Source organism: Corvus kubaryi, unplaced genomic scaffold, assembly GCF_017639235.1.
Source record: "Corvus kubaryi isolate FWS band 111438036 unplaced genomic scaffold, C.kubaryi_AGA036_p1.0 37357, whole genome shotgun sequence".
Lineage (NCBI taxonomy): Eukaryota > Metazoa > Chordata > Aves > Passeriformes > Corvidae > Corvus > Corvus kubaryi.
This window is the reverse complement of record NW_024581117.1, coordinates 14,000,073-14,020,006: the sequence shown is the minus strand read 5'-3', so window position 1 is coordinate 14,020,006 and position 19,934 is coordinate 14,000,073. Positions and strand designations below refer to the sequence as shown.

The 19,934-nt window shown below is 43.2% G+C and overlaps 1 protein-coding gene across 7 annotated transcripts in view; it reads left to right on the top strand.

Annotated features, from left to right (window-relative positions):
- The first annotated feature begins 291 nt into the window (after window positions 1–291).
- The window catches only part of RTKN2 (rhotekin 2), a 52,217-nt gene continuing 32,574 nt past the window's right edge, over window positions 292–19,934 (top strand). For 2 of the 7 annotated variants that reach the window (XM_042033397.1, XM_042033390.1), the window contains exon 1: window positions 17,996–18,080. In XM_042033397.1, the coding sequence (XP_041889331.1) occupies window positions 18,027–18,080 (54 nt within the window). In that variant the 5' untranslated portion in view covers window positions 17,996–18,026. Of the gene's footprint in view, window positions 442–12,796; window positions 14,257–15,327; window positions 15,448–17,235; window positions 17,774–17,995; window positions 18,081–19,934 lie in introns of those variants that run through there. The other 5 variants (XM_042033393.1, XM_042033392.1, XM_042033396.1 and 2 more) reach the window with 5 other exon arrangements.

Below are 19,934 nucleotides of genomic sequence, written 5' to 3'. Positions count from 1 at the left end.
GCTCCGCTCGCCTCGGCGCGGCTCCGCTCGCTTCGGCCGCCGCCCGGGCCTTGCCGGAGCGGAGCGGCGCCGGGCCCCGGCTTGGCGCGGGCCTCGGCCGCCCGCAAGGTCGCCGCACTCACCCGACTTGTTGCTGGCGGCGGCGACGGGGCGGCGTTTTCAGCAGAGCCGTAAATCAGCCCGGGCGCGGCGCCGCCGCGGGGCGGGGCGGGGCGGGCGGGGCGAGGATGCGGAGCGGGGAGCGGCGGGGATGCGGAGAGGCGGGGATGCCCGGCCGGGGGTGCTGCGGGCGGGCGTGAACGGCAGCACCCGGCGGGGGCACGATCGCGGGGCTGGAGTCACTCCCCTCCCCGGAGCGACCTCCGCCTGACCCACCTGCCGTGAGCACCTGGCCAGGGGCGTTCGCGGGGCTTTGCGGAGTCCTGTCAACACAGCAGAGCAGTGAGTGAGCTGTGCGGTGTGTGTCGGGAAGATGCTGAAAGATAACGCAATTTAAAGCACTTAAGCGGCAAGACAGGACTGGCACATGCAAATAAGTATAATCTGGCCTTGGCTTTTGGGGAATATAATTGTCTGTGTGACTTTAAAACTATATTTAGAAGGCAGAAAGTTTTGTGGGTTTTTTTGTTTGTTTGCTTGGGGTTTTTTTAGTATGACCCTAATTTATCCTCAGTATTTAGGGAGGGGAAGCAGTAATAATAATAATACTTCCATTTAGAGTATGAGGAATGGATGTCATAGACATAGAGAATGGTTTGGGTTGACCTTCAACGGCCTTCTAGTCCAATCCTCCTGCAATAAGCAGAAACATCTTCAACTAGATCACGCTGCTCAGAGCCCTGTCCAACCTGACCTTGAATGTTTCCAAGGATGGGGCATCCACAACATCTCTGGAAACCTGGGCCAGTGTTTCACCACTTGTATTGCACAAAATTTCTTCCTTGTATCTAGTCTAAATCTACTCTGGATCTAAACCCATGTGATTGATGTTAGAGAACACTGCCAGTATGTCCTCTGAATAGGGAGAGATGCTTCTAAACTTTTTATATGCCACAGATGTGTGTCTATTTTTGTGAATTTTTGGAAACACAAGCAAGGCTGATTGTAGAGTAGCAGCCTTTTTGAGGTAATAGTGAAATATTGCTCTTTCTAACCTAGTCCTTGAGGCCATACTGGTAATATGCTGCAGATTATTTTTTCTTTTTTTCACTGTGAGAGTACTGCAGTAACGTTTAATTTTGTACTAGTATGTCTGTTCCTTGAGTGCAATATACAGGCAGAGTCTTAAACACTGAGAAAATTTGAGCACATTGATAGATACCTTTGATGTGATTAAGACATTTCCAGTAAATTATTCACCAGATGGCACATCAAAGGAAGTTACTCAAATTGCATTTCAGAGCTTCAGCTAATCTCTAAAGTGTGTGGGCTACCATCCAGGCTGCAACATTTTGCATGAGTTAGTTGTCCTTTATTACCTTGCGTAATGTGGTGATTTGGCCTTCTTTTGTCATCAAGCAGTACCAAAACCCAGAAAGGCGGTCAGGAGGGAATAGTTTTGAACCATGTTTGCCTCCAGATTTGGGACTCCTGACTATTTCTTTGTAGGAGGCCAACACTGACAGAATATAACCATGTTTTGGTTCCCATTTTCTTGGCTGTTGTCTCCTACTGTCCATTATCTCCCTCTGTTGTGCCTATTGCCTTCCTACCTCCTCCACATCACAGGTGCTTGGTACTGATGCTCCACGGTGCAGATGAATGCTGTGAGGTGAACTTAGCATGGTGGGATGCTACCTGAGGCTTCATCCACATTTAGAAGAGGTGACACCCACCTGCCCTCTCCAGCTGACAGTAATGAGAGTGCTAATGGTCTTAAGTAACAGAAAATGTTGATGACTTTGAAGGAGCCCATTGTTCTGCAGCCTAAGCTACATGGTTTTGGCCAGTTAGATCTGAAGTCAGGCAACCATTTAGCCTCTCAATTCTTTCAAGATTTCTCAGGGTTTACTTGCACTCCAGGTATTTGTTTTGCTGGATTGGGATCCAGCTCCTCATCTCTTCAGTTTTTAATTCCTGATGCTGCCATTTGGATGTCCAGTTCAGTCATTCTCTCAGCATTCAGAGAGGAACAGCCTCCCTTTAATATACCAGTGACTGTGCATTTTATAGCAGAGAAAGTGCATCAGCCATTATATGTCTGAGCTTTATCCTCTGTGATTTAAACTGCGAGTGGGTAGAATCTACCACTGTCACTTACACAAAGCCCAAATTGATACAGCCATAATGTAGGACTCTGTGAAATTCTGCCAACTGCTGGGGAGGCGTTATCCAGTTTATTTGTATGCATCTCTCTCTTTCAAGATCTTTTTAAACGTGCTGCAGTATAATTTCCAGAAGGATAAAGACTACTTAAATGAAAACAGCATGTACCAACCTGTTTAGTGCTGCAAGGAAGGTGGAATATTCATAATATTCAGCCTTTTTTCAGGTAGGGCTCTATATCTGTTGTACAGCGTCCCATCTGACCTTTAAATAGGTTAAAGCTTCCTTAAAGCTGATGATTTCACTTTACTGAAGGCAGATAAAAAAGGCAGTATTATAAAATTAGTTTGCTTTTCAAGAGTTACAGTACTTGTTTATCTTCTGATATTTTTTTCTCATTCTAAACAAGGAAAATAGGTGAGTCAGTTTTGTTTTCACTTGCCTTTCAGGCTCTCAATGCTGACATGTTTGTGGGAGCCTTTTTTATGTGGTGTAGAACTGGATTCCCTATGATCACTTTGGCTACATTCAGCAGCCTCTGATTTCCTTGTTTGTGTACTGGTTTGCTTTGAAAAGGGGTGTCAGAAATTTTTGTCTCTCCACTTCACGCCCACGCTCCTCACACAGGTCTTCATTGCATGATCTAGCCAGTTCATAGGAGACATTAATTTGCATGGAGTTACTGTTGGGGAAGTTTTCCTGAACTATATATGGTTATATAAAAGCACACAGCTGCACATCCGTTACCACTGCATACAGATGGGATTGGGAGTTTGGCTCTGGCAAGTAGCACAGTCCCCCCATTCTATAAAGCTGTGCCCGAAATAGGTATGCCTATTCAGTTCAGTTAATTTGTATGCTGGGAAGTGCTGTGTTTTTCTTGGTGTTTGAGTGTGAACCACAAATGCACATAACTTGAGGTGCTGAAGCTTACCTGCATTTAATACTTGCCATCTTTCTGTTTATTGAGAGGAAGTAAGAAGTGAGTAGTAAAATCTAAGGGAAGACCTTAGAAGCTTGAAAGAAGTATTTGAGTGATTTATATGGTAGTGGTGCCTTAGATGAGGATTCATATTACCTTTGCCTGCAGATATATTCAGGAATCATCGAAGATACAACAATGTTCATTTTGCTGCCGCAGGCACTCATACCCACACAGTAGGAAAGAGGCTTTTGATGGTGTGTTTTAGCATACTGATTGAATAGCACCCTGCTTGCAGGGAGAGCGAACAGGAAGGAGGAGAACATGAGTGTATGTGTTGAGTTTGTGACTATTTGGTGCTGGTTAGTTGTTGCCTTTTCCTTTTGAGGGGGACTTCAGTCTGATCACTGAATGTCAGTCTACCATCTTTTGAAATCATGAAAAAAACTCAAGTCTATGATTTTTGAGCTGTCACAGCATCAAGAGAGGCAGCATGCTGCAAGACTGCCCTTGGTCCTGCAGCAGCTTATCCTGCCTGGTTTGCAGTCAGCTTCCAGCCTTCTTGCAGGCTCTCCAAACTTATTACTGTCCCCATAGGAAACCCCTGGCTGGAGCTGACTCTGGAAAGTTTTTGAGCTTTCCTCTTCTCTATCCATACTGTTGCATAGGAAAATAGAGAATAAAGGGTTCTCTTGTGGGTTGATTTGCACCATTTAGTCCATACGTGGTGAGAGTTCTCAGGTGAGAGAAGGCTGTGGGCATATTTTCCAAAAGACAGGAGAAGACAGGCTGTGGGGAGAAGTGTCAGCAGTAGATATGGCTGGAACTTCAGCCATTTTGATTTTGCTTCCAAAAGAGTGACTTCAGTTAGTTAGGAGGATAAAATATAACTAACACCTCTTGAGAGGAAAAGCTGGGGGGACTTGCCTTCCAACCAAGTGACTCTTCACTGTGCTTATTTTGAAAGGGAAGAGGAACATATCAAGTTTCCAGTGCCTCTTCTTCAGAGGTCAAAAGTCTAAGCTCTGAGTTGTAATGCTCATGAGAGTAAACTGTTGCCTTTTAACAAAGCCATCTCACTCCTGCTCCTCACGTGAGCAGCCACAGTGTAGCAGCACTGCGTTTTTCAGATCTGGTAGTCTGGGACAAGTAACAGCAACTCAAGAGGGTCAGGACATCACTGGTGACAGCAAGGGACAAACCTAGCATGGCTCTCCGAAGAGAATGTTTTATATGGCTGCAACAAACTGGCCTGGTGTAAGCCAGCTCCCTGCAGCACATGAGTTTCTGTTAGGTATTAATTGTGGGATTAGCTACCAGGTTGCTATTCCCAGATCTCTTCTGAAATGAGGTGTAATCTGCAGCAAAATGGGGGTTGTTTTTGAAAGAAGCTGCCCCACTCAAAAACAGAGACTGAAAAATGGCAAAAATCATGTCAGACTATGTTTAAAGAAAGATTTCTCCCTACGGCAAAGCCTTTCCCTCATTGGGACTTATTAAAATACAGACATTTTCTCCAAAGAAAAGGAAAGCACAAAGCCTGCCATTAAAGCAAAGTTTTAAGCTATTTCATTCAGACAGCGTTCTTTCTGCAATGGGCACTGCATGGCAAGGAACATTGCTTTTACAAGTTCGTATCACATGCCTTCCACGTTTGAAGGACTACGTGCAGAATAAACCACGCCGATTTCCCAACTGGCAAAAGTGCCCAAATGGCCAGAAAAAGCCTGAGAATAGCCATCTCTATCTTATTGGCTGACTTGGTGCCTAATCCTATGTGCTTGGGTGTTAAAAGTTTTTAATTTACATAACAGAGACATAAAAAGAACAGTGTTAAGGTGCTGTGGCAAATTCAGTCCTCTGGGATATTCCAGCATGCGGGAGAGCAGCTCCAAGCCCTGTGGGAAGCAGTGGGGGTGGGCTTCCCCTTTCTGCTGCATTCCTAGCATCTGTGCCAGGACTCCAAGAGTTCAGTGGTCACTGAGAGGCAAAAAAGTCACATGGCCCAAGAAATCAAAGGTCATCTAAAGGTCAAAGATCACAAATCCAAAGGTCAGCTGGGAGATCAAAGGTCACAACAGGGAAATGTAACGTGGAGGTCACAGGTCAAAGTCATGTAGAGGTCAAAGGTTACAGAAGTCCTGGTGTTAAATGTCATTACAGAGGTCAAAGGTCACAAGAAGGGATAAGTATCACCATTATCAAAGGGTCAAAGGTAACAAAAAGCCAAAGGTCATTGAAAAAGTTAAAGATCACCCAGAGCTCAAAGATCATTGAAAATGTCAAAGGTCATTTGGGGTCAAAGGCATACAGGTGCCAAATGAGAGACGAGAGATTTGTTTTTTGAGATCCAATTCTTAAAAATCCCTTCTTGAACTTCTGGGCACAGTTCATCAGGAGCCTGGCTCAGGGCCTCAGGCACCCTGGTAACCTGAACATCACACCTCATCCAAGACAGCCAGGGACTAGGAAACACATTCCTACCATTCAGATCTGTGCCCCCATACCCTGGAGAGGAAAGTTCAGCCACTTCCAGGGCTGTCCTCCTCCAAAGGGCCCTCAGAAAACCCAAGGAAGCAAGTGCTTTCCCCCCTGAGTCACCCTCCTGCCTGGTCCTGCTCACATTGGAGGCTGGTGGCCCTTGGTGCCATGTGCCACACCAGGATACCCAACAACAGCAGCAGCTGGGCAGATGCTGTCTGAGATTACCCCAAAACTAATCCACTTTTTGTTAGAAATTACTAGAGGTTGTCTCATGGATGAGGATTCTGTAGCTTTAAGATCAAAATACATTGCAGATAGTAATGTGTTATTAAAGCTAAGGTATTTTTGGGGGGAGCACTTTCTAACATGGCTGATAGTAAATCCCAAGTAATGGAAGAGAAGAATCCACAGCTCATCCCATTTCAGTTTTAGTTTATTTGAAAATGTTGCTTGTTACCATATTCTTCCAGGTAATGGTATCACATATTCTGAAATGGATTTGGGATCAACAGGATGTGACAGCACAAGCAAAGAAGTTTCCACACAACATCTGGCCATACGAACAAATTGATTCAATTGCACAAAGCTCACAGTTCTTCCATCTTTGATCTTCCTGGAAATTAAAATATCAATATGAATGACTATAGATTTTTGCAAAATGATGTGTCCACTGAAGTTTCAATTAGCAGAACAATTGGCAAGTGCTGGTTGGAATGAAGCATTGGAAAGACAGAACCTCAGAAGGTGTTTATGGTCCTTTCAACTCAAATTCAATTTCATTTCCAATTTCAATTCAATTTAAAATGTCCTTTAGGCATTTTCTGTATTCAGATAAGAATTTTTAAATCATGAAGAAAATACCATTATATTTCCTATGTAGTATCCATACTAATATGACATAGAATTATTTGATTTAAATTTTCTTAAGTAAAATCTCAAATTCATGTCAGTTGCTATAGCCAGGGACTTCAATGCCACTAAGAATTTGCCATGTTGCTTCTGGTTCTTGCTGGCATGTGCTGCTTGGTCTTTGCTGTCACATATCAACAATCTTAACATATGATTTTTAAGGACCACTACATTTGGGGCACTCTCCTACATATGATAATGCAGTGACTCAGAAGGAACAAAACGGAAAATTATACTGATAAATACCCAGACCATGAAGCAAACAGTACACAGCACTTCTTTCGAAAGGAGGAAAATCAAAACAAAACAAGAGGAAGGAAATAAAATGTCAGTTTGAGCATTAAAAGGTGTTCTATTCTCTGTTTAGTATTATACAGTGCTAATAAATTCAAACCAACCGGGAAGCCTTAGCTTGGATTCAGAAGAATACTGACAAAACTTAGTGGAATGCTACAAACTTTTCTGTAGCTTGAGTGCAGTTATTTCTATTCCCCAAGAAAACTTGGCTCCGCAGCTTTTCACATTGATGTCATATATTAAATGATTCCATAAATTAAATTCTCTTCTGCTCAGGGTACCTGCATCCCAAGTATCACATAGGGACACAGAAGACAGTTCAGACTTGTGTCTTTAATGTCATCTGAAAGTATATTGATTTTATTGGATGCTTAGGTACAATTTACTTCTATTCCTTCATGCTCTTTCCTCTTTTTTCTCATATTCATGTGAGCAATTTGCTTTCATGTTTGCATAACATGTAAAGGTCTGGGGGATCAGCTATTGCTGTCCTGGGAGAATGACTGAATAGGCTGGAGGTTCCTGTTGGGCAGGACACTGAATGGGGGGATGAATGAGGCTTTCAAAGTTACTGGAGAGGGGCTCACTTAAGCCAACCGGCTTCCTATATGATAAAGAGAAGACACGATCTACAAGAAGGGGACAAACTTAGAAGAAAAATACAGAGCACTCTAGTTCCTAGATGCTAATGAGATGAAAGAGCCTGGTTTTCTCCAGTGCTCAGCTTTGCTGGCAATGTGCAGTTTGCATGTTGCAGCCAAGCAACACTCAAACTGGGCAGGAAAAGTGATATGGCTGCACAGCTGTTCTGGAGTCCTTTTCCTCTTCTGCAGCAGGTTGGATGTGGCAAGGACAGAAATTGGTTAGATGGGGTGAAATTCACCTGAGCACGAAGGAAAGGCGTTGTTTGTCTCTTGTTGCAGCCCTGATCTTGTCTAAATGGTAATCACTGTGGAAGTGTTAGGCAGTGTCTTGCTGCAGAAATGGGCCTTTTTTTACACCTGGTAATTTGTGCCACATGGCCTATGTTAAAGCAATGTCTTGTGTAGTGCAAAATGAGGTGAGTTCGTTGTCCTTCAAGGAACAATTTTGTTTCTGTTGTTATAAAGAATGCTACCTTTTGCAATTGCTAAATCTGTAGCGTTCAGAGCAAGGTGGTGGATCATGTTTATTACTCATCACTTTGAAGGCACTGCCTGCGAGCATGCGAGAAGGTTCTGTCAAATGGTTTTATGCACAAGGCAGATTCTTCTCAAAAGAAGACTCTGACGTCAATGACATGTTCTTATTCACAGGAGGTAAAAAGTGCAATGAACTAAAGATATGTATGCAGGTAGCAAACAAATAAACAAACTGTGCTCTAGATAATTTAACAGATGCATATCCTTGGAAAAATTGAATAAATAAATGGCACAGTCCTTGGGAAATACCATGCTCTTGCCACTGCCACATGTGCAGTGAAACATAGATACAATTTGAAAGATAGGTAAGAGTCAATATGTGCAAAGATTCCTGAAAACAGATGTTTTCACATACACGTCTATCTCTCAGGCAGTAGGTCTTGAAGGCTGTGTGACTAGAAACTTCTATCTCTGTCTGAGACTGGGAACTGAAAGAACATGTGTTCACCAAAGGAAAAAAAAATGTATTGTGCCATGGTGCTTTCTATCTTCTCCTCAAATTACTTGCCCCCAGATGGCTGCTAACTTTATATAACTTGCAGCCAGGGTTCCTCCTACAGGGAGCAGGAACAGAGCCCAAACTGATCTCATCCAAATGGGACTTGGTCCCATCTCCAGACTGACTAATGCCTATGTTAAACTCAGGTGAGCCTTCCTAGCATGCAAAATTCCCCATGTAGTTTCTCTCCAAGATTTACATGAAAGCTGCAATGCTATCCAGGACTAGAGTCAACTGCCTATTATTCTCTTTTGAAACATTTTGTCCCAAACTCAGGCTATTTGGTTAGATCAGTAAAGTTAGTTTAGAAATGCCCAGAGGCGAAACCATTAGTAACAAGAGAATGATTCATTCCTTACAAAAATCTGATCTCTCAGAAGATTGTTTGGAGAAGCTTGTTTGCCACGGATGACTTTCTAGCCAGCTATTGAGATGAGTGCCAGTAAAATGCACTCGGTGGCACACAAACCATTATGGTGCCAAATACGTATAAAACTTACTACCTCTAAAATTGTCAAAGAAGTTCTCCACCAACCTAGCAATGCCATGTAGTAAGATAATTTGAAAGGAATGCCTAAAAATGGTGTGGCTGGGGTGGTAATGAGAAAAACCTGTTCAGATTAGTAATGTGCGTACTGCCTGCATGAAAGCTGCCAATGAAATTCTGGGTGCTTCAGTGCCTGGTGGTTTAAATGCAATTGGCTGCTTAAATCCATCCAGCAAGAGCATGCAATTGTCTCTAGCAGGCAGATGTAGCAACACATGTGTGTGAAAGAACCTGTCCCTTACAGAAGTGTGAGAGAGATGTACTTTGGGGAGAGACTTAGAGCAAACACAAAGGGCAGATGAGGAGCAACAGCCCACTTGTACCTTTTAAAGCTCCCTCCTGGGCTGGTGTTTTAAAGATGGAAGTTAATACAGTTCTGGAAGGGACTGTAAGACAGAGCAGGGGTATTTGTAAAAATTTAAGACTGTGTTGTGAGTGTCCACACTGTGAAATAAATTAAGAAAAAATGGTCTTCATGTTAGGTAGTGGCTTGCTTTTGCTGGTGTTTTCTCTCACAAAATATAATGCCTTATCTATGTAAGCAGGGTGACTCAGTGTTGCAGAGATTGTTGATGTACAGGGAACACATTCCTGAACAGGGAAGGAATAAAAGAAAGCAGAGATTTTAACTTGTTGGTTAAAACTGCTTTAGTGCACAAACACTGTTAGTAAAAAAGTATTTGGGGATTATCTTAAACAGGTGTCCCTCTGTATCAGACTTGGGTAACTTCCCCTCTGGCTCTGCGTTAGCTTTTTAAAGAACCTTTAAATTTTTTGAATTATAAAAAATTTACTTGCTGTTTGTTGGTTTTTCTTTAAACATCCTGATTGCTTTTTGATGACACTGTACAAACACACGGTTAGAATCAGGTGCTAGAAATAGCTTCCTAGAACTCAAATTGATTTTTAAATAAGAAAGTAAACATGTGCTTGTGTGTAAGTCGTGCATGCATCCAGGCAGAACTAGTTATTTTTATTCATCTAGATGAAATTGTCTGTAAAAACATGAGGTGCTATTTATTGTTACCATAATTTATAATTTAAAATGCTAACAGTGACATGAAGTGTTGTCTCAGCTCATTTAACAGGCTGTGAAATGGTTAGAAGGATGATAGAAATCTCTGACGAACGAACCTCACGTAAAATGTAGTTACTCATATTTGCTACTCAACCCCAGATTTTTCATAGTGGTGAGTAAAAATGGGTCATCTTGTTAGGTGAAAAAATATTATCATTAGCAAGAAATGTTTCCATCTTGCATTGAGGAGAATGCATGCACAGCTCAGTCTCATCCCCTCCCCATGGTTTGACTTTGAGGGGAACTGGAGTAGGGGAAAAGAATAGCTGGACTGCTTGGTTTCCTTCAGTGCAGCTGTGGTGAACTCGAAGAGAAGGTGCTGCCTGTCACCTCAGCCACGGGGTGTCCGCAGGGTCCTTTGCAGCAAACTTCTCCCCTTGGATCTTTCTTCCCAATGAAAATGATACCCTAGTCCCTCCTACATGTGAATGGACGATTTCAATCCAACACTGCAGTGATTCAGCAAAAAAGCATCACTTGTATAAAAGATATAGTCTGACTCTGGGCTTATTCCCCAGGAACAGCCTTACATCCCTGTTGGGGTCCCAGTATTGGCTGTGCTGTGGCAAATACTTCTTGTTGCATTATGGCTCTTTCGAGGCTCCACGGGGTCAAGTTATTTCACAGTGGTATTGCTCTCTGAGGGGCAGAGGAGGAGATTGGATTTAGGAGAAGTTTGGTGACTGCACAGGGACTAGGGATGCTGAGAATAGAAAATTATCTGGCAGTTCTAAAAACTTAAATCCTTTTATCCCTATGGATGTATTTCTTTAATCTAAGCACTTGAGTGGATGAACTGTTCAATATTTTTTCAGTATCCATTTCTGTAAGAAACAGGACATAATTTGCAAGCCAGATTTTCCTTAAGGACCAGAGGCTTAAAATCTCTGATAGAAATTTCCAACCAGAAATGGTTATTATGTTGCACATATCAATAAGTAGATTGATAGTAATGAGACATTACTTTTTTTTACTGTTCTATTTTCATGAAATAACATTTACCTTAATCCTTCTTGCTTTGGCTCACTCTTTCTTGGCCTGATCTGTATGACAAATGCCCATTTATGCAGATGGAACCCCAGTAAGGAGTTAGAAAAATGCAGAAAAACTACAGCTTTGTGGCAAGGCAGGAAAAACCAAGGAGCCACAGATGGTTATATCCCCAAGTGTGACTGGGAAAACTATTGAGGCAAACCAATCTCGTACTAATGAGAAACATTTCTTAGGGCAAAGTGAGAGTTTGCAGTGAAGTATAGATCCCTATCCATGCTCCTTTGAATATCCTCCCTGAGACTGGATCAAAACAATCCAAATAGTGTGTGAAATGCAAAGAAATTAATTTACACAGGGCTATTGTGCCTCAGTTATTGGGACAACAGTTGTCACCTCAAGATGTGCCATGGTAAGGGCGAGTCACTATTTACTTCCTTAGCAATGCTGCAGTGCAGGGGGAACTTGAGTGCAGGTGGCTGCACAGAGGGCAGCTAATGTTGCTTGGTCTCCAGAGCACATTGCTTTGCCATTTTTCTCTCCCTAGATACCTGTATTTCAGTACTTGGAAAATATTAGACCGAACTACAAAGTCATTTCAGATGGAGATTGTTTCCAAGTATTGTATTCTGCAGAGATAGTCTACATTGTTTGGGAAAAACAAAGAGACAATCATTTGGAAATACTCTCTGAAGGCTCTACCTTCAGAGAAAAAAAAAGAAAAAGCCAATCCCAAGAGCTAACTGGAGAATTGCTCCTTTTACCTGGGCAATTGCTATCAGAAGTGGGCTTACATCTGCTCTCACAGCAGTAGGTGGAAGTCCTCTGTCTATCAAAAGGAAGATGATTTTCTGACATAATTTTCTCATATAGGAGTTTATCTTTAGATATGTGATAATCTCAGTGTACTAATTCATCATTTCAAGTTCAAAGTGGCAATCCATTAAATGATCAGTGACTTCTCACTTGCCTCTGCAAGATCAATTGGGAAACTCCTAACAGGCCTAACCCTGAAACCAGAACAAATAATTCTCCCATGACACAAACTGGTGACTTCACCAGCATGCTGCCCAGCAAGCATTTGGATGCAGCTGTCTTGGATATTTTATATACCAAATGCCACCTGCAGAAAATGCCCAAGGAATCAAACCAGGACTCTGTACCCAGCAGAGGAATCCTGGTAAAAGGCATGGTAAGGGAGTGACAGTGTAGAATCTCTAGGAAACCCTCCTTGTATGGAATATGCCCATAATATGGAGCTGAAAGGACCTCTCTGGGTTTAAACAGCAGTGTTATTTTTGTGTCACCATTTCTCTGTGTGTATAAATGTCCCCTTATATTTCCGCTGTCAATATTACCGTGTCCCACAGCCATAGGGAGGAGAGGAGAGAAGATCCAGCAGGCAGGAATTGTGCAGCAAGATTGATTTATTTAATTATTTTACAAACCTTTTATAGACTTTTTTCTTCATAGTCTAATTGGACAAGGATCAGCCACCCCTTGGGGTGATTGGCTAAAATCCTAAAACATCCATTGTCAAAATATTTTTCTACTGCACCATAAACATAGTTCTACAAGGTCATAGGTGTTCTTAGTTTACAGAACTTCTGCTATTATCTTCCATGAGAGAGAAAAGTATCCCGCGGTTTAGAAGAAGCAGGAAAATTCCTTGCTAACAGCATTTTTGTATCCACACCCCTATTAGCAATGGATCCAAGCAGCCAATTTCAACCACCTTTGGTTTTGAAAATAATTAAAGATAACTTCGTTCCTGCAACTGCTGTGAAGATAGAAAGTGGAATAGAAAAGAGAGACCACATAAATTTCTAAACTTAGGGAAAGGCTGCAAAACGTATAGTGTGTTAGACACTGTGTATCCACACCGTCTTCTAAGCTGGATAAAGGCTTCTAGAGAAGCTGTCAGTCACCTGTGAGGATCCTTGTCCATAAGGATACTTTTGATGGGTTTGATTTTGTACCAGTGTGGGAACAACATGTGAATTGGCTTCAAAACCAATGCCCCTGGTCTCCCAAGCAGAAACAAAAGAATACATGTGAGTGGTCTTCCTCAGTTAGTCACTCTTCATCCACTGTCTTGGGCATGGGCAACTTTAAGATGTAGAGGATGATCAAACTGCAGTTTAAAGTCATGCAATATTTAATCTGATTGTTAAAGTTTTCAGGTTTGATCTCAGGAACTGTTCTCCAAATTCATATGGGGATGGATTTTATGTAACTTACTATTTCTGTTATGAAATATATTTTGAGTGCATTTATCTCATATGGTAATTCAAAAAGGCTACATTAATCTAATCTGGAGGCATTTCAATATAGGATTGACATCAGGAATACTGGGAAGAGTCAGTTTCTGGCCTCTTCTCTGGAAAAAGGAAAAATAATTCCTTGTACTTTCTCCACCTTCTACAGTTTCTTTTAGAAATTCTACCGGAACATGCAATGATCAACAAAATAGTTCATTGAAGCACCTTGGTATCAATGTTTAGTTGATGGCATCACACAGAGATGTGACCCCGATGCCATTGGGAGCACTAAAGCAGTTGAAGGAGCACTGTAGAATGTTAAAAATCTTGAGCAGAAGATGAGCAAGCCCTCAGGGTAAAATTAATCTGAGAACACCTGAAATAGTAAGAGTTTATTCTAATCTGTTCTGGCCTCCCTGTCTAATTATCCAAGAAACGTAAGGATGATGCGTGCTAGCTAACTTAGGCACCTGCATGTTGTAGGATGACATCTTCATTGACTGGCTCCATGACTGCCTTAGAGAAGATACCTACTTCCCACTGCTCAGTTGGCTAACATGGAGCCTATAAAGTTTTCTCTTGCCATAATTTTCACCGTGATAGGGTTAGGCTTTAGCTCACTGTCAGCCAGATGATTAATTTTCACCTTATCCAATCAAAACTGAACCTAAAGTGCATTACAATAAGGTAGTTACCCATATTTAATTTGTTTTCTAGGACTACATGTTGCCCTTCTGCCCAGCTAAGAGAATGGAAAGACCTCAACAGACTCCAGCAGGCTGAAATGAAGAAATGACTTACTGAGGCTCCAGTAAGTGTTCAGGTAAGCACCCTAAATTCCAGAGTCTCTGCCCATTTCACCAATCTATAGTGGTCACATACTATGGCAATCAAAGTCAGGGGCAATCAATGGGAACAGTTTGCTCTTCAGTTTAAAATTAAATAAGTAGTCAGTTATAAAAAGCTTTTGCAAATTCTTTCCCACGTGTCCAGTACAAATCTTCATAGATTTCCATTTAGGATAAATCTGAAGAGGAATTGAATAGATTTCTACTGGCACACTCTGATGATATTCAAGGAGTAGGTGTAGCAAGCTGTGGGAACTAAGAAATTAAGAAAAATACTGCAGTGCTGTCAAGAGTAGGTGTAGACATTTTGTACCTGCTAAACCAAAATGATGGGCCTAACATTTAAAATAATATGCTGATCTAACACTTGAGCAGAACAATGATTTAGATAGACAATGATCTTTTCTCTGCTAACCAGTTTCCCTAATACTAGAAGGAAGCCAAATGCTTTGCAATGCAAAACGAATGGCAAATAAAAGGATGGTGTGATTCATCTGAAAAAAATGTTTCACTTAAGAAACCCCAGAAGGCAGGATATAGATCCCCTATTTAATTCACCCTACCCCCTTCTGACTTCTCTGCATTAGCAGCAGTGACTGTGCAGGATTTTCCTTGTTTTGTAGGTTGTGCCTTGGGTTTCTCTGCCATTCAGTGGAGGTTTGTCTGGAGAAAAAAACATGGTTACAATGCTTCCCTTTTTTGTTGCTGTCTGCTGAATTTACTCTTCAGTTAGGGAGCAAGCAGAATAGTTACTAGTTGAATCCCAGATCTCTGGACAATGTAGACGGCATAAAGCCTTCTTCATTTCAAGTTAGTTTGTGTGCTGTACCAGCAGGAGAGCTTTGTTTGAGTTAGATATGAAGTGTGGAAAGAACATCTCACCTCCTTCGAAACCTGTAGAAATGCCTTTTAAAGCCTCAGTTGCACGTTCCCATAAAAGATAGCGCTAGAAATTTGGTGAAATATTTAATTTTTTAATTAAGCATTTGACAGATCCACTGAATTATGAAGCCTCATTTTATAATGAAAAAACCTAACATCTCTAGACAGTGAATGCAACAGAGGACCAAAGCAGAAGCAGGTGCAAGAATGTAAGAAGCCAGACTTTGCAGAAACATGTTCCTAATGTACTGGAAAATTGGACATTTGAATCAGCTGAAGAGCAGGTATGCACTGAGCTTGAGAAGATACTATTCGTGTTGCTTCGGGCTGAGTCCTACACATTTAACTCCCACTGATTTCTTAAGGGCTCCAATTCAAGTCAGTGTCAGTAGGAGTGTGTAAGGGCTGCAGGCACGGGCTCTTTATGCTACTATTAGTCACATTTTGGGACTTTATTAAGACTCAGATTTGCTGAACAGACTGTACTGCAAAACCATGCTAATTAGCATCTAAAGTTCTTGGACAACTGCCACAGATTCCTGGGAGCTGTCTACACCACCAGCAAAAATGGTTTTAGAGATGCTGATTGCCTGAAATAATTTGGGGCATAACTAGTCCTTTTGCAGTGATTTTTATTGTATCCATGTAGCCACTCTGGCTTTTGACAAAACCCTTTTGGTGCATACCTGAGAGCTGTTCTCAGGAGTTTTGGAGGCAATGCTTCTGGAAAGATTGAACCAGTGGGTTTGCTCTAGAGTCTAACCTGAACTGCTTGGGATGATGCTGGGTGGGAAGTGTTTCGGTGTGTCGTTTTCACAGGTTGTATTAATTTTCTCTGGTAGTGCACTATTTGGTGAGTTGGTGAAGGGATTTTGGCAAGGCAGAGTTACAGTAATTCATTCCTTATTTGTTTATCTCTACAGTAATGTTATTATTTCCAGCTGCTCCCACAGTTTACATCAAACTCATCAATGAGTTTCAGCCATTCAGTCAAGGCTGTAGCCTCACTAAACTTTGGTCAAGCATTGATTCAATGATAATGCAGTTCAGTTAACCTGAGACTTTCACCTGTTTGGTTCAATTCCACTCCATGACATGTTCCTGTTTCTAGTTTTCTTCTGTAGCCTAGAAAATTACCTGGAGATTTTTGAGGCATAAATCCCATCCCTGACTGATTCAGGAGAGGCCAGACCACACTTTAAGAGATGTGCCATACTGTAAAGCAAAAGGGCACTGATTTGTCATCTCACGTTCTCCCCTCATTTGGTGGATTGCTTTTGCTGTATCTGAAATCCTGAACTCTGCAGCAGAGACAGGAAACCAAGGCTTATCCTGGGATGCATGAAGCACCAGGATAAGGTGGAGACTTTCCTATCAACCTTCCTCAAGCCCACTCTTAGATATATTGGCTGTCCATATGCAGCTCTAAGTATCATACCTTGATTAAACAAAAGCCTTTTGGCTCCCTGATGGGATTTCTCCACTGAACAAACTGGACAAAGACTTCTTTTGGGAAAGTCACAATACCTAGAGAACAGGAGTATCTAAACAACAGGAAGAAATGTAGCATCTATAAATATATTACCGGGAGTAGGGCTTCCCAGTTGTGGCATGTGCCCTGCTAGTGGTATGCAGAGGACTTCAGGATGACATGAAGGTATTTAATAAGTATCTGAATGCCTCTCCTTGCCCTAAGAAATATGGCCCAAGATGGAGACAGGAACTGCTGAACAGCTGCCTCTGCCATCTCTGCCTCCAGGTGAAACTTGAGCATTCTGGAGAGAAGCAGAGCTCCCCATGCTCTGCCTAGCACCAAGGAATACATACCTTCGGTCCAGAAGTTCATGATTTTCCTTCAAGGCTCGCCCCCTGCATTTGTGCCCCATTTGTAAATGTCAGGGGTCAAGCAGAGCCACCGAGCATCTATGTGAAATCCTGATGAAGCGATGAGGCTTTTAAAATTTTCCCTTCTAACTGCATTTTCTTATATTTTAAATAAGCATATGTTAGCCTGGAGACTTCTGTCTTCTGTAGAAAGCTGTTAGCAACACTGTGTATCTCACTCATTCCAGCACATTTTACTTCCCGCAAATGTTGACAACCCTGTGTGAAGCAATGAGGATCTGTGCTTCTGACCATCACCTGTCAAGGAGGAATTCAGAGAGGAAAGCCAAGAAATCAGGGATGAGGAATGGATGGGAGACACTATTTTGGCTCATTTGTTTCATCTGCCGAAGACAAACAGAGCTGCAAAACTGGCAGCAGAAGAGAGAGATATGACTCCCATTCCTCTCCAGTCAATCCAGTGAATAATTAATGCACTTTTATTCAGTATATAACAGTATACTTTTAACAATACATGCTACTAGTATGCAGCTATTGAAGTACCATCATATTAAAGATGCGTAATTAGATGAACTGCAGGAAACCAAGAACATGGTTAAAAATTGATGGCATGCTTTGGAGCAGCAGTGGTTGCACACTGTGCAGGCGTCAGGAAGCTGCCGTGAGCTTCTCCCTCCCGCTCCCCGTAAGAGTACTCATCAGAAAGAGGTGGCACCGGCCTGTTTCGGGAAAGTAAACTAACGAGGAGCAAAGAAGCCAAGAAAGGTACTCTCCTGGGCTTTATCACTGGCACTCGCTGTTGTGGCTAAACACCGGGGGTTACCGCTGCCGTCAGTAACAGTCCGCAGGCAGGCACCCAGGCATTTCTGCAGGTTTCCCTGCCGAGCTGCGCCGGCCGCGCTGCCGCCCCACGCCCGCTGTCCCGCGGGGCGCTGGCGGGGCCGGGGGCGGGCCGGGGGCGGGGCGGCCGCGGCCGTTGTCGGGGCGGGAGGTTTGAACGGCGGCGCCGCCGAGGAGGATGAGGATGATGAGCAGGAGGCAGCGGCCGGGCGGGTCGGGCGCCGTGGGGCCGGTGAGTGCCGGGGCGGGGCCGGGCCGGGCGGGGAGGGCAGGGCAGACCCGGCCCGCAACCTCCGGTGCCGCGGGGGAGGTGTGGCGGGCAGTGCCCGGCTGCGGGCGGCCCAGGGGGCGGGAGCTGCTCTGTGTCCGAGCTTGGCGGGGCCGTGGTGGCCGCGGGCTGCCCGCGCAACGTGGCCGGGGGGCGGCCGTGTAGCCGCGCTCCGGAGGGACCGCGCCGGGGGACGCGGCGGCCGCCCCGGCAGAGCTGCTGCTCTGAGCTGGGCCCCCTACTCACCCTCCGCAGGCTCTCGGAGGTGCTCCCTTGCACCTCTTTAATCTTTCAGCCACTGGTTTTCCGATTCATGAGAGCTTTTGTGCACCTCCAGTTGGTTACAAACCTTCTGAAGCTGAACTCGGGAGCGTCTCTGAAGCTGTGGCTGTCAATTGCCGCAAACCTTCATTCCTATGTCTAGCTACAAAGTGCCCAAGCTGGTGTCTCGGCTTCACAGCCCCTGGTTTAGAACAGTACCTACTGCCTGGCTACTTGCTTACTTTAAATAGATACACTAGACTTACAGGGTTTAGATGTGAACCACTGTGGCAGTAAATCAGAAGTGTACCTTGGCATAAGATTCTGAAAACTTGTGATTAAGATGCCAATTAAATGAAGTAAAATTTCAACCTGTCCTTCCTTCAGCAGTATCTATATAATTTTTTTTGGCTGTTGTTGTTATCTTTGTTTGTTTGTTTTGTGACTGCATTACCTGTGTAATACTAGAAGTACATGAAATTTATTATACTAAGTATACTTAGGTGGGGAATACAAAGACACATTTTGGAAGTGTTGCTTAGGTAATTCCTGAGTGTGGGGCTGAAAATCCCAGCAACTGTTAATAATCTCGTCTGGATTGTGCTGCCACTGGTGGGGAAAGATGGACCCCACGAGGGAAACGGTGCATTAGTAGACAGCATATGGCAAAACAGTGCTGTGTCGTTCCTCCGAGTCCAGATGGTGTGCCTGTTTTTTTAGAAGGAATGGGAGGGGAGGGGGAAAGCTGACCAATCTCTTTTGGTAGGCACAAAGAACTTCATACATTCTCAGATCAGGCTCCTAAGTTCTTCCTTCAGATGAGATTTATATGGTGTGGTTATTTAAACTCTGGCCCAAAAGCTATTTACTGCTGGTCCAGAATATTTTATGCGAGCCTGGCTAAAAGACAGTGTGGACTGAATTGTTTGTAGTTCTGAAAGCCCCAGTGTGGATACATGCAGGTGCCCCAAACAGGAGTGTGTATTTCCTCACTGTAGTTCTGTACCAGGTGATAGATGTGGAGAGGAGCCGGGGCAGTGCAGAGGCCTGCTGTCCTGGGAAATATTAGGGGGAAGTATGATGTCATTCTTTGGAGCTTTGTAGCAGCTGATTTATTAGTTTAGGCTCAAAGAATAAGTAATTATTTCTTAGGGAGCGGTGTGGGCCTTGCTTAGATTTTCATAGCCATGTAGAATTTGACTCAGAAGAAAAGAAGATTGATGAAAGCTATTTACTGCTCTTTTTTTTTTCTTTTCTCCTGGGATGAGCCCTAAGGAAAAGTGTGAATAGAGAGGCAGGTGCTGAGAATGCAGAGGTGTTGGTGCCCTACTTTACCCTGCTCTGGCTGTGATTGAAACTTCAAAAAGAAAACCCATAAGGGGTAAAAATGGGATAGTCCCTGGTGCCATACTGGGTCCCAGGCTTTCATATATCATCTGTAGGGAATACCAGCAGAACCTCTATGGAAAATGTCTCTGATGTGAGCTTTGGGAGCTATTCACCACCAAACAACCATGAACTTGTTAATTTCAGAGGTAGCTGGGGCACTCCTGTTTA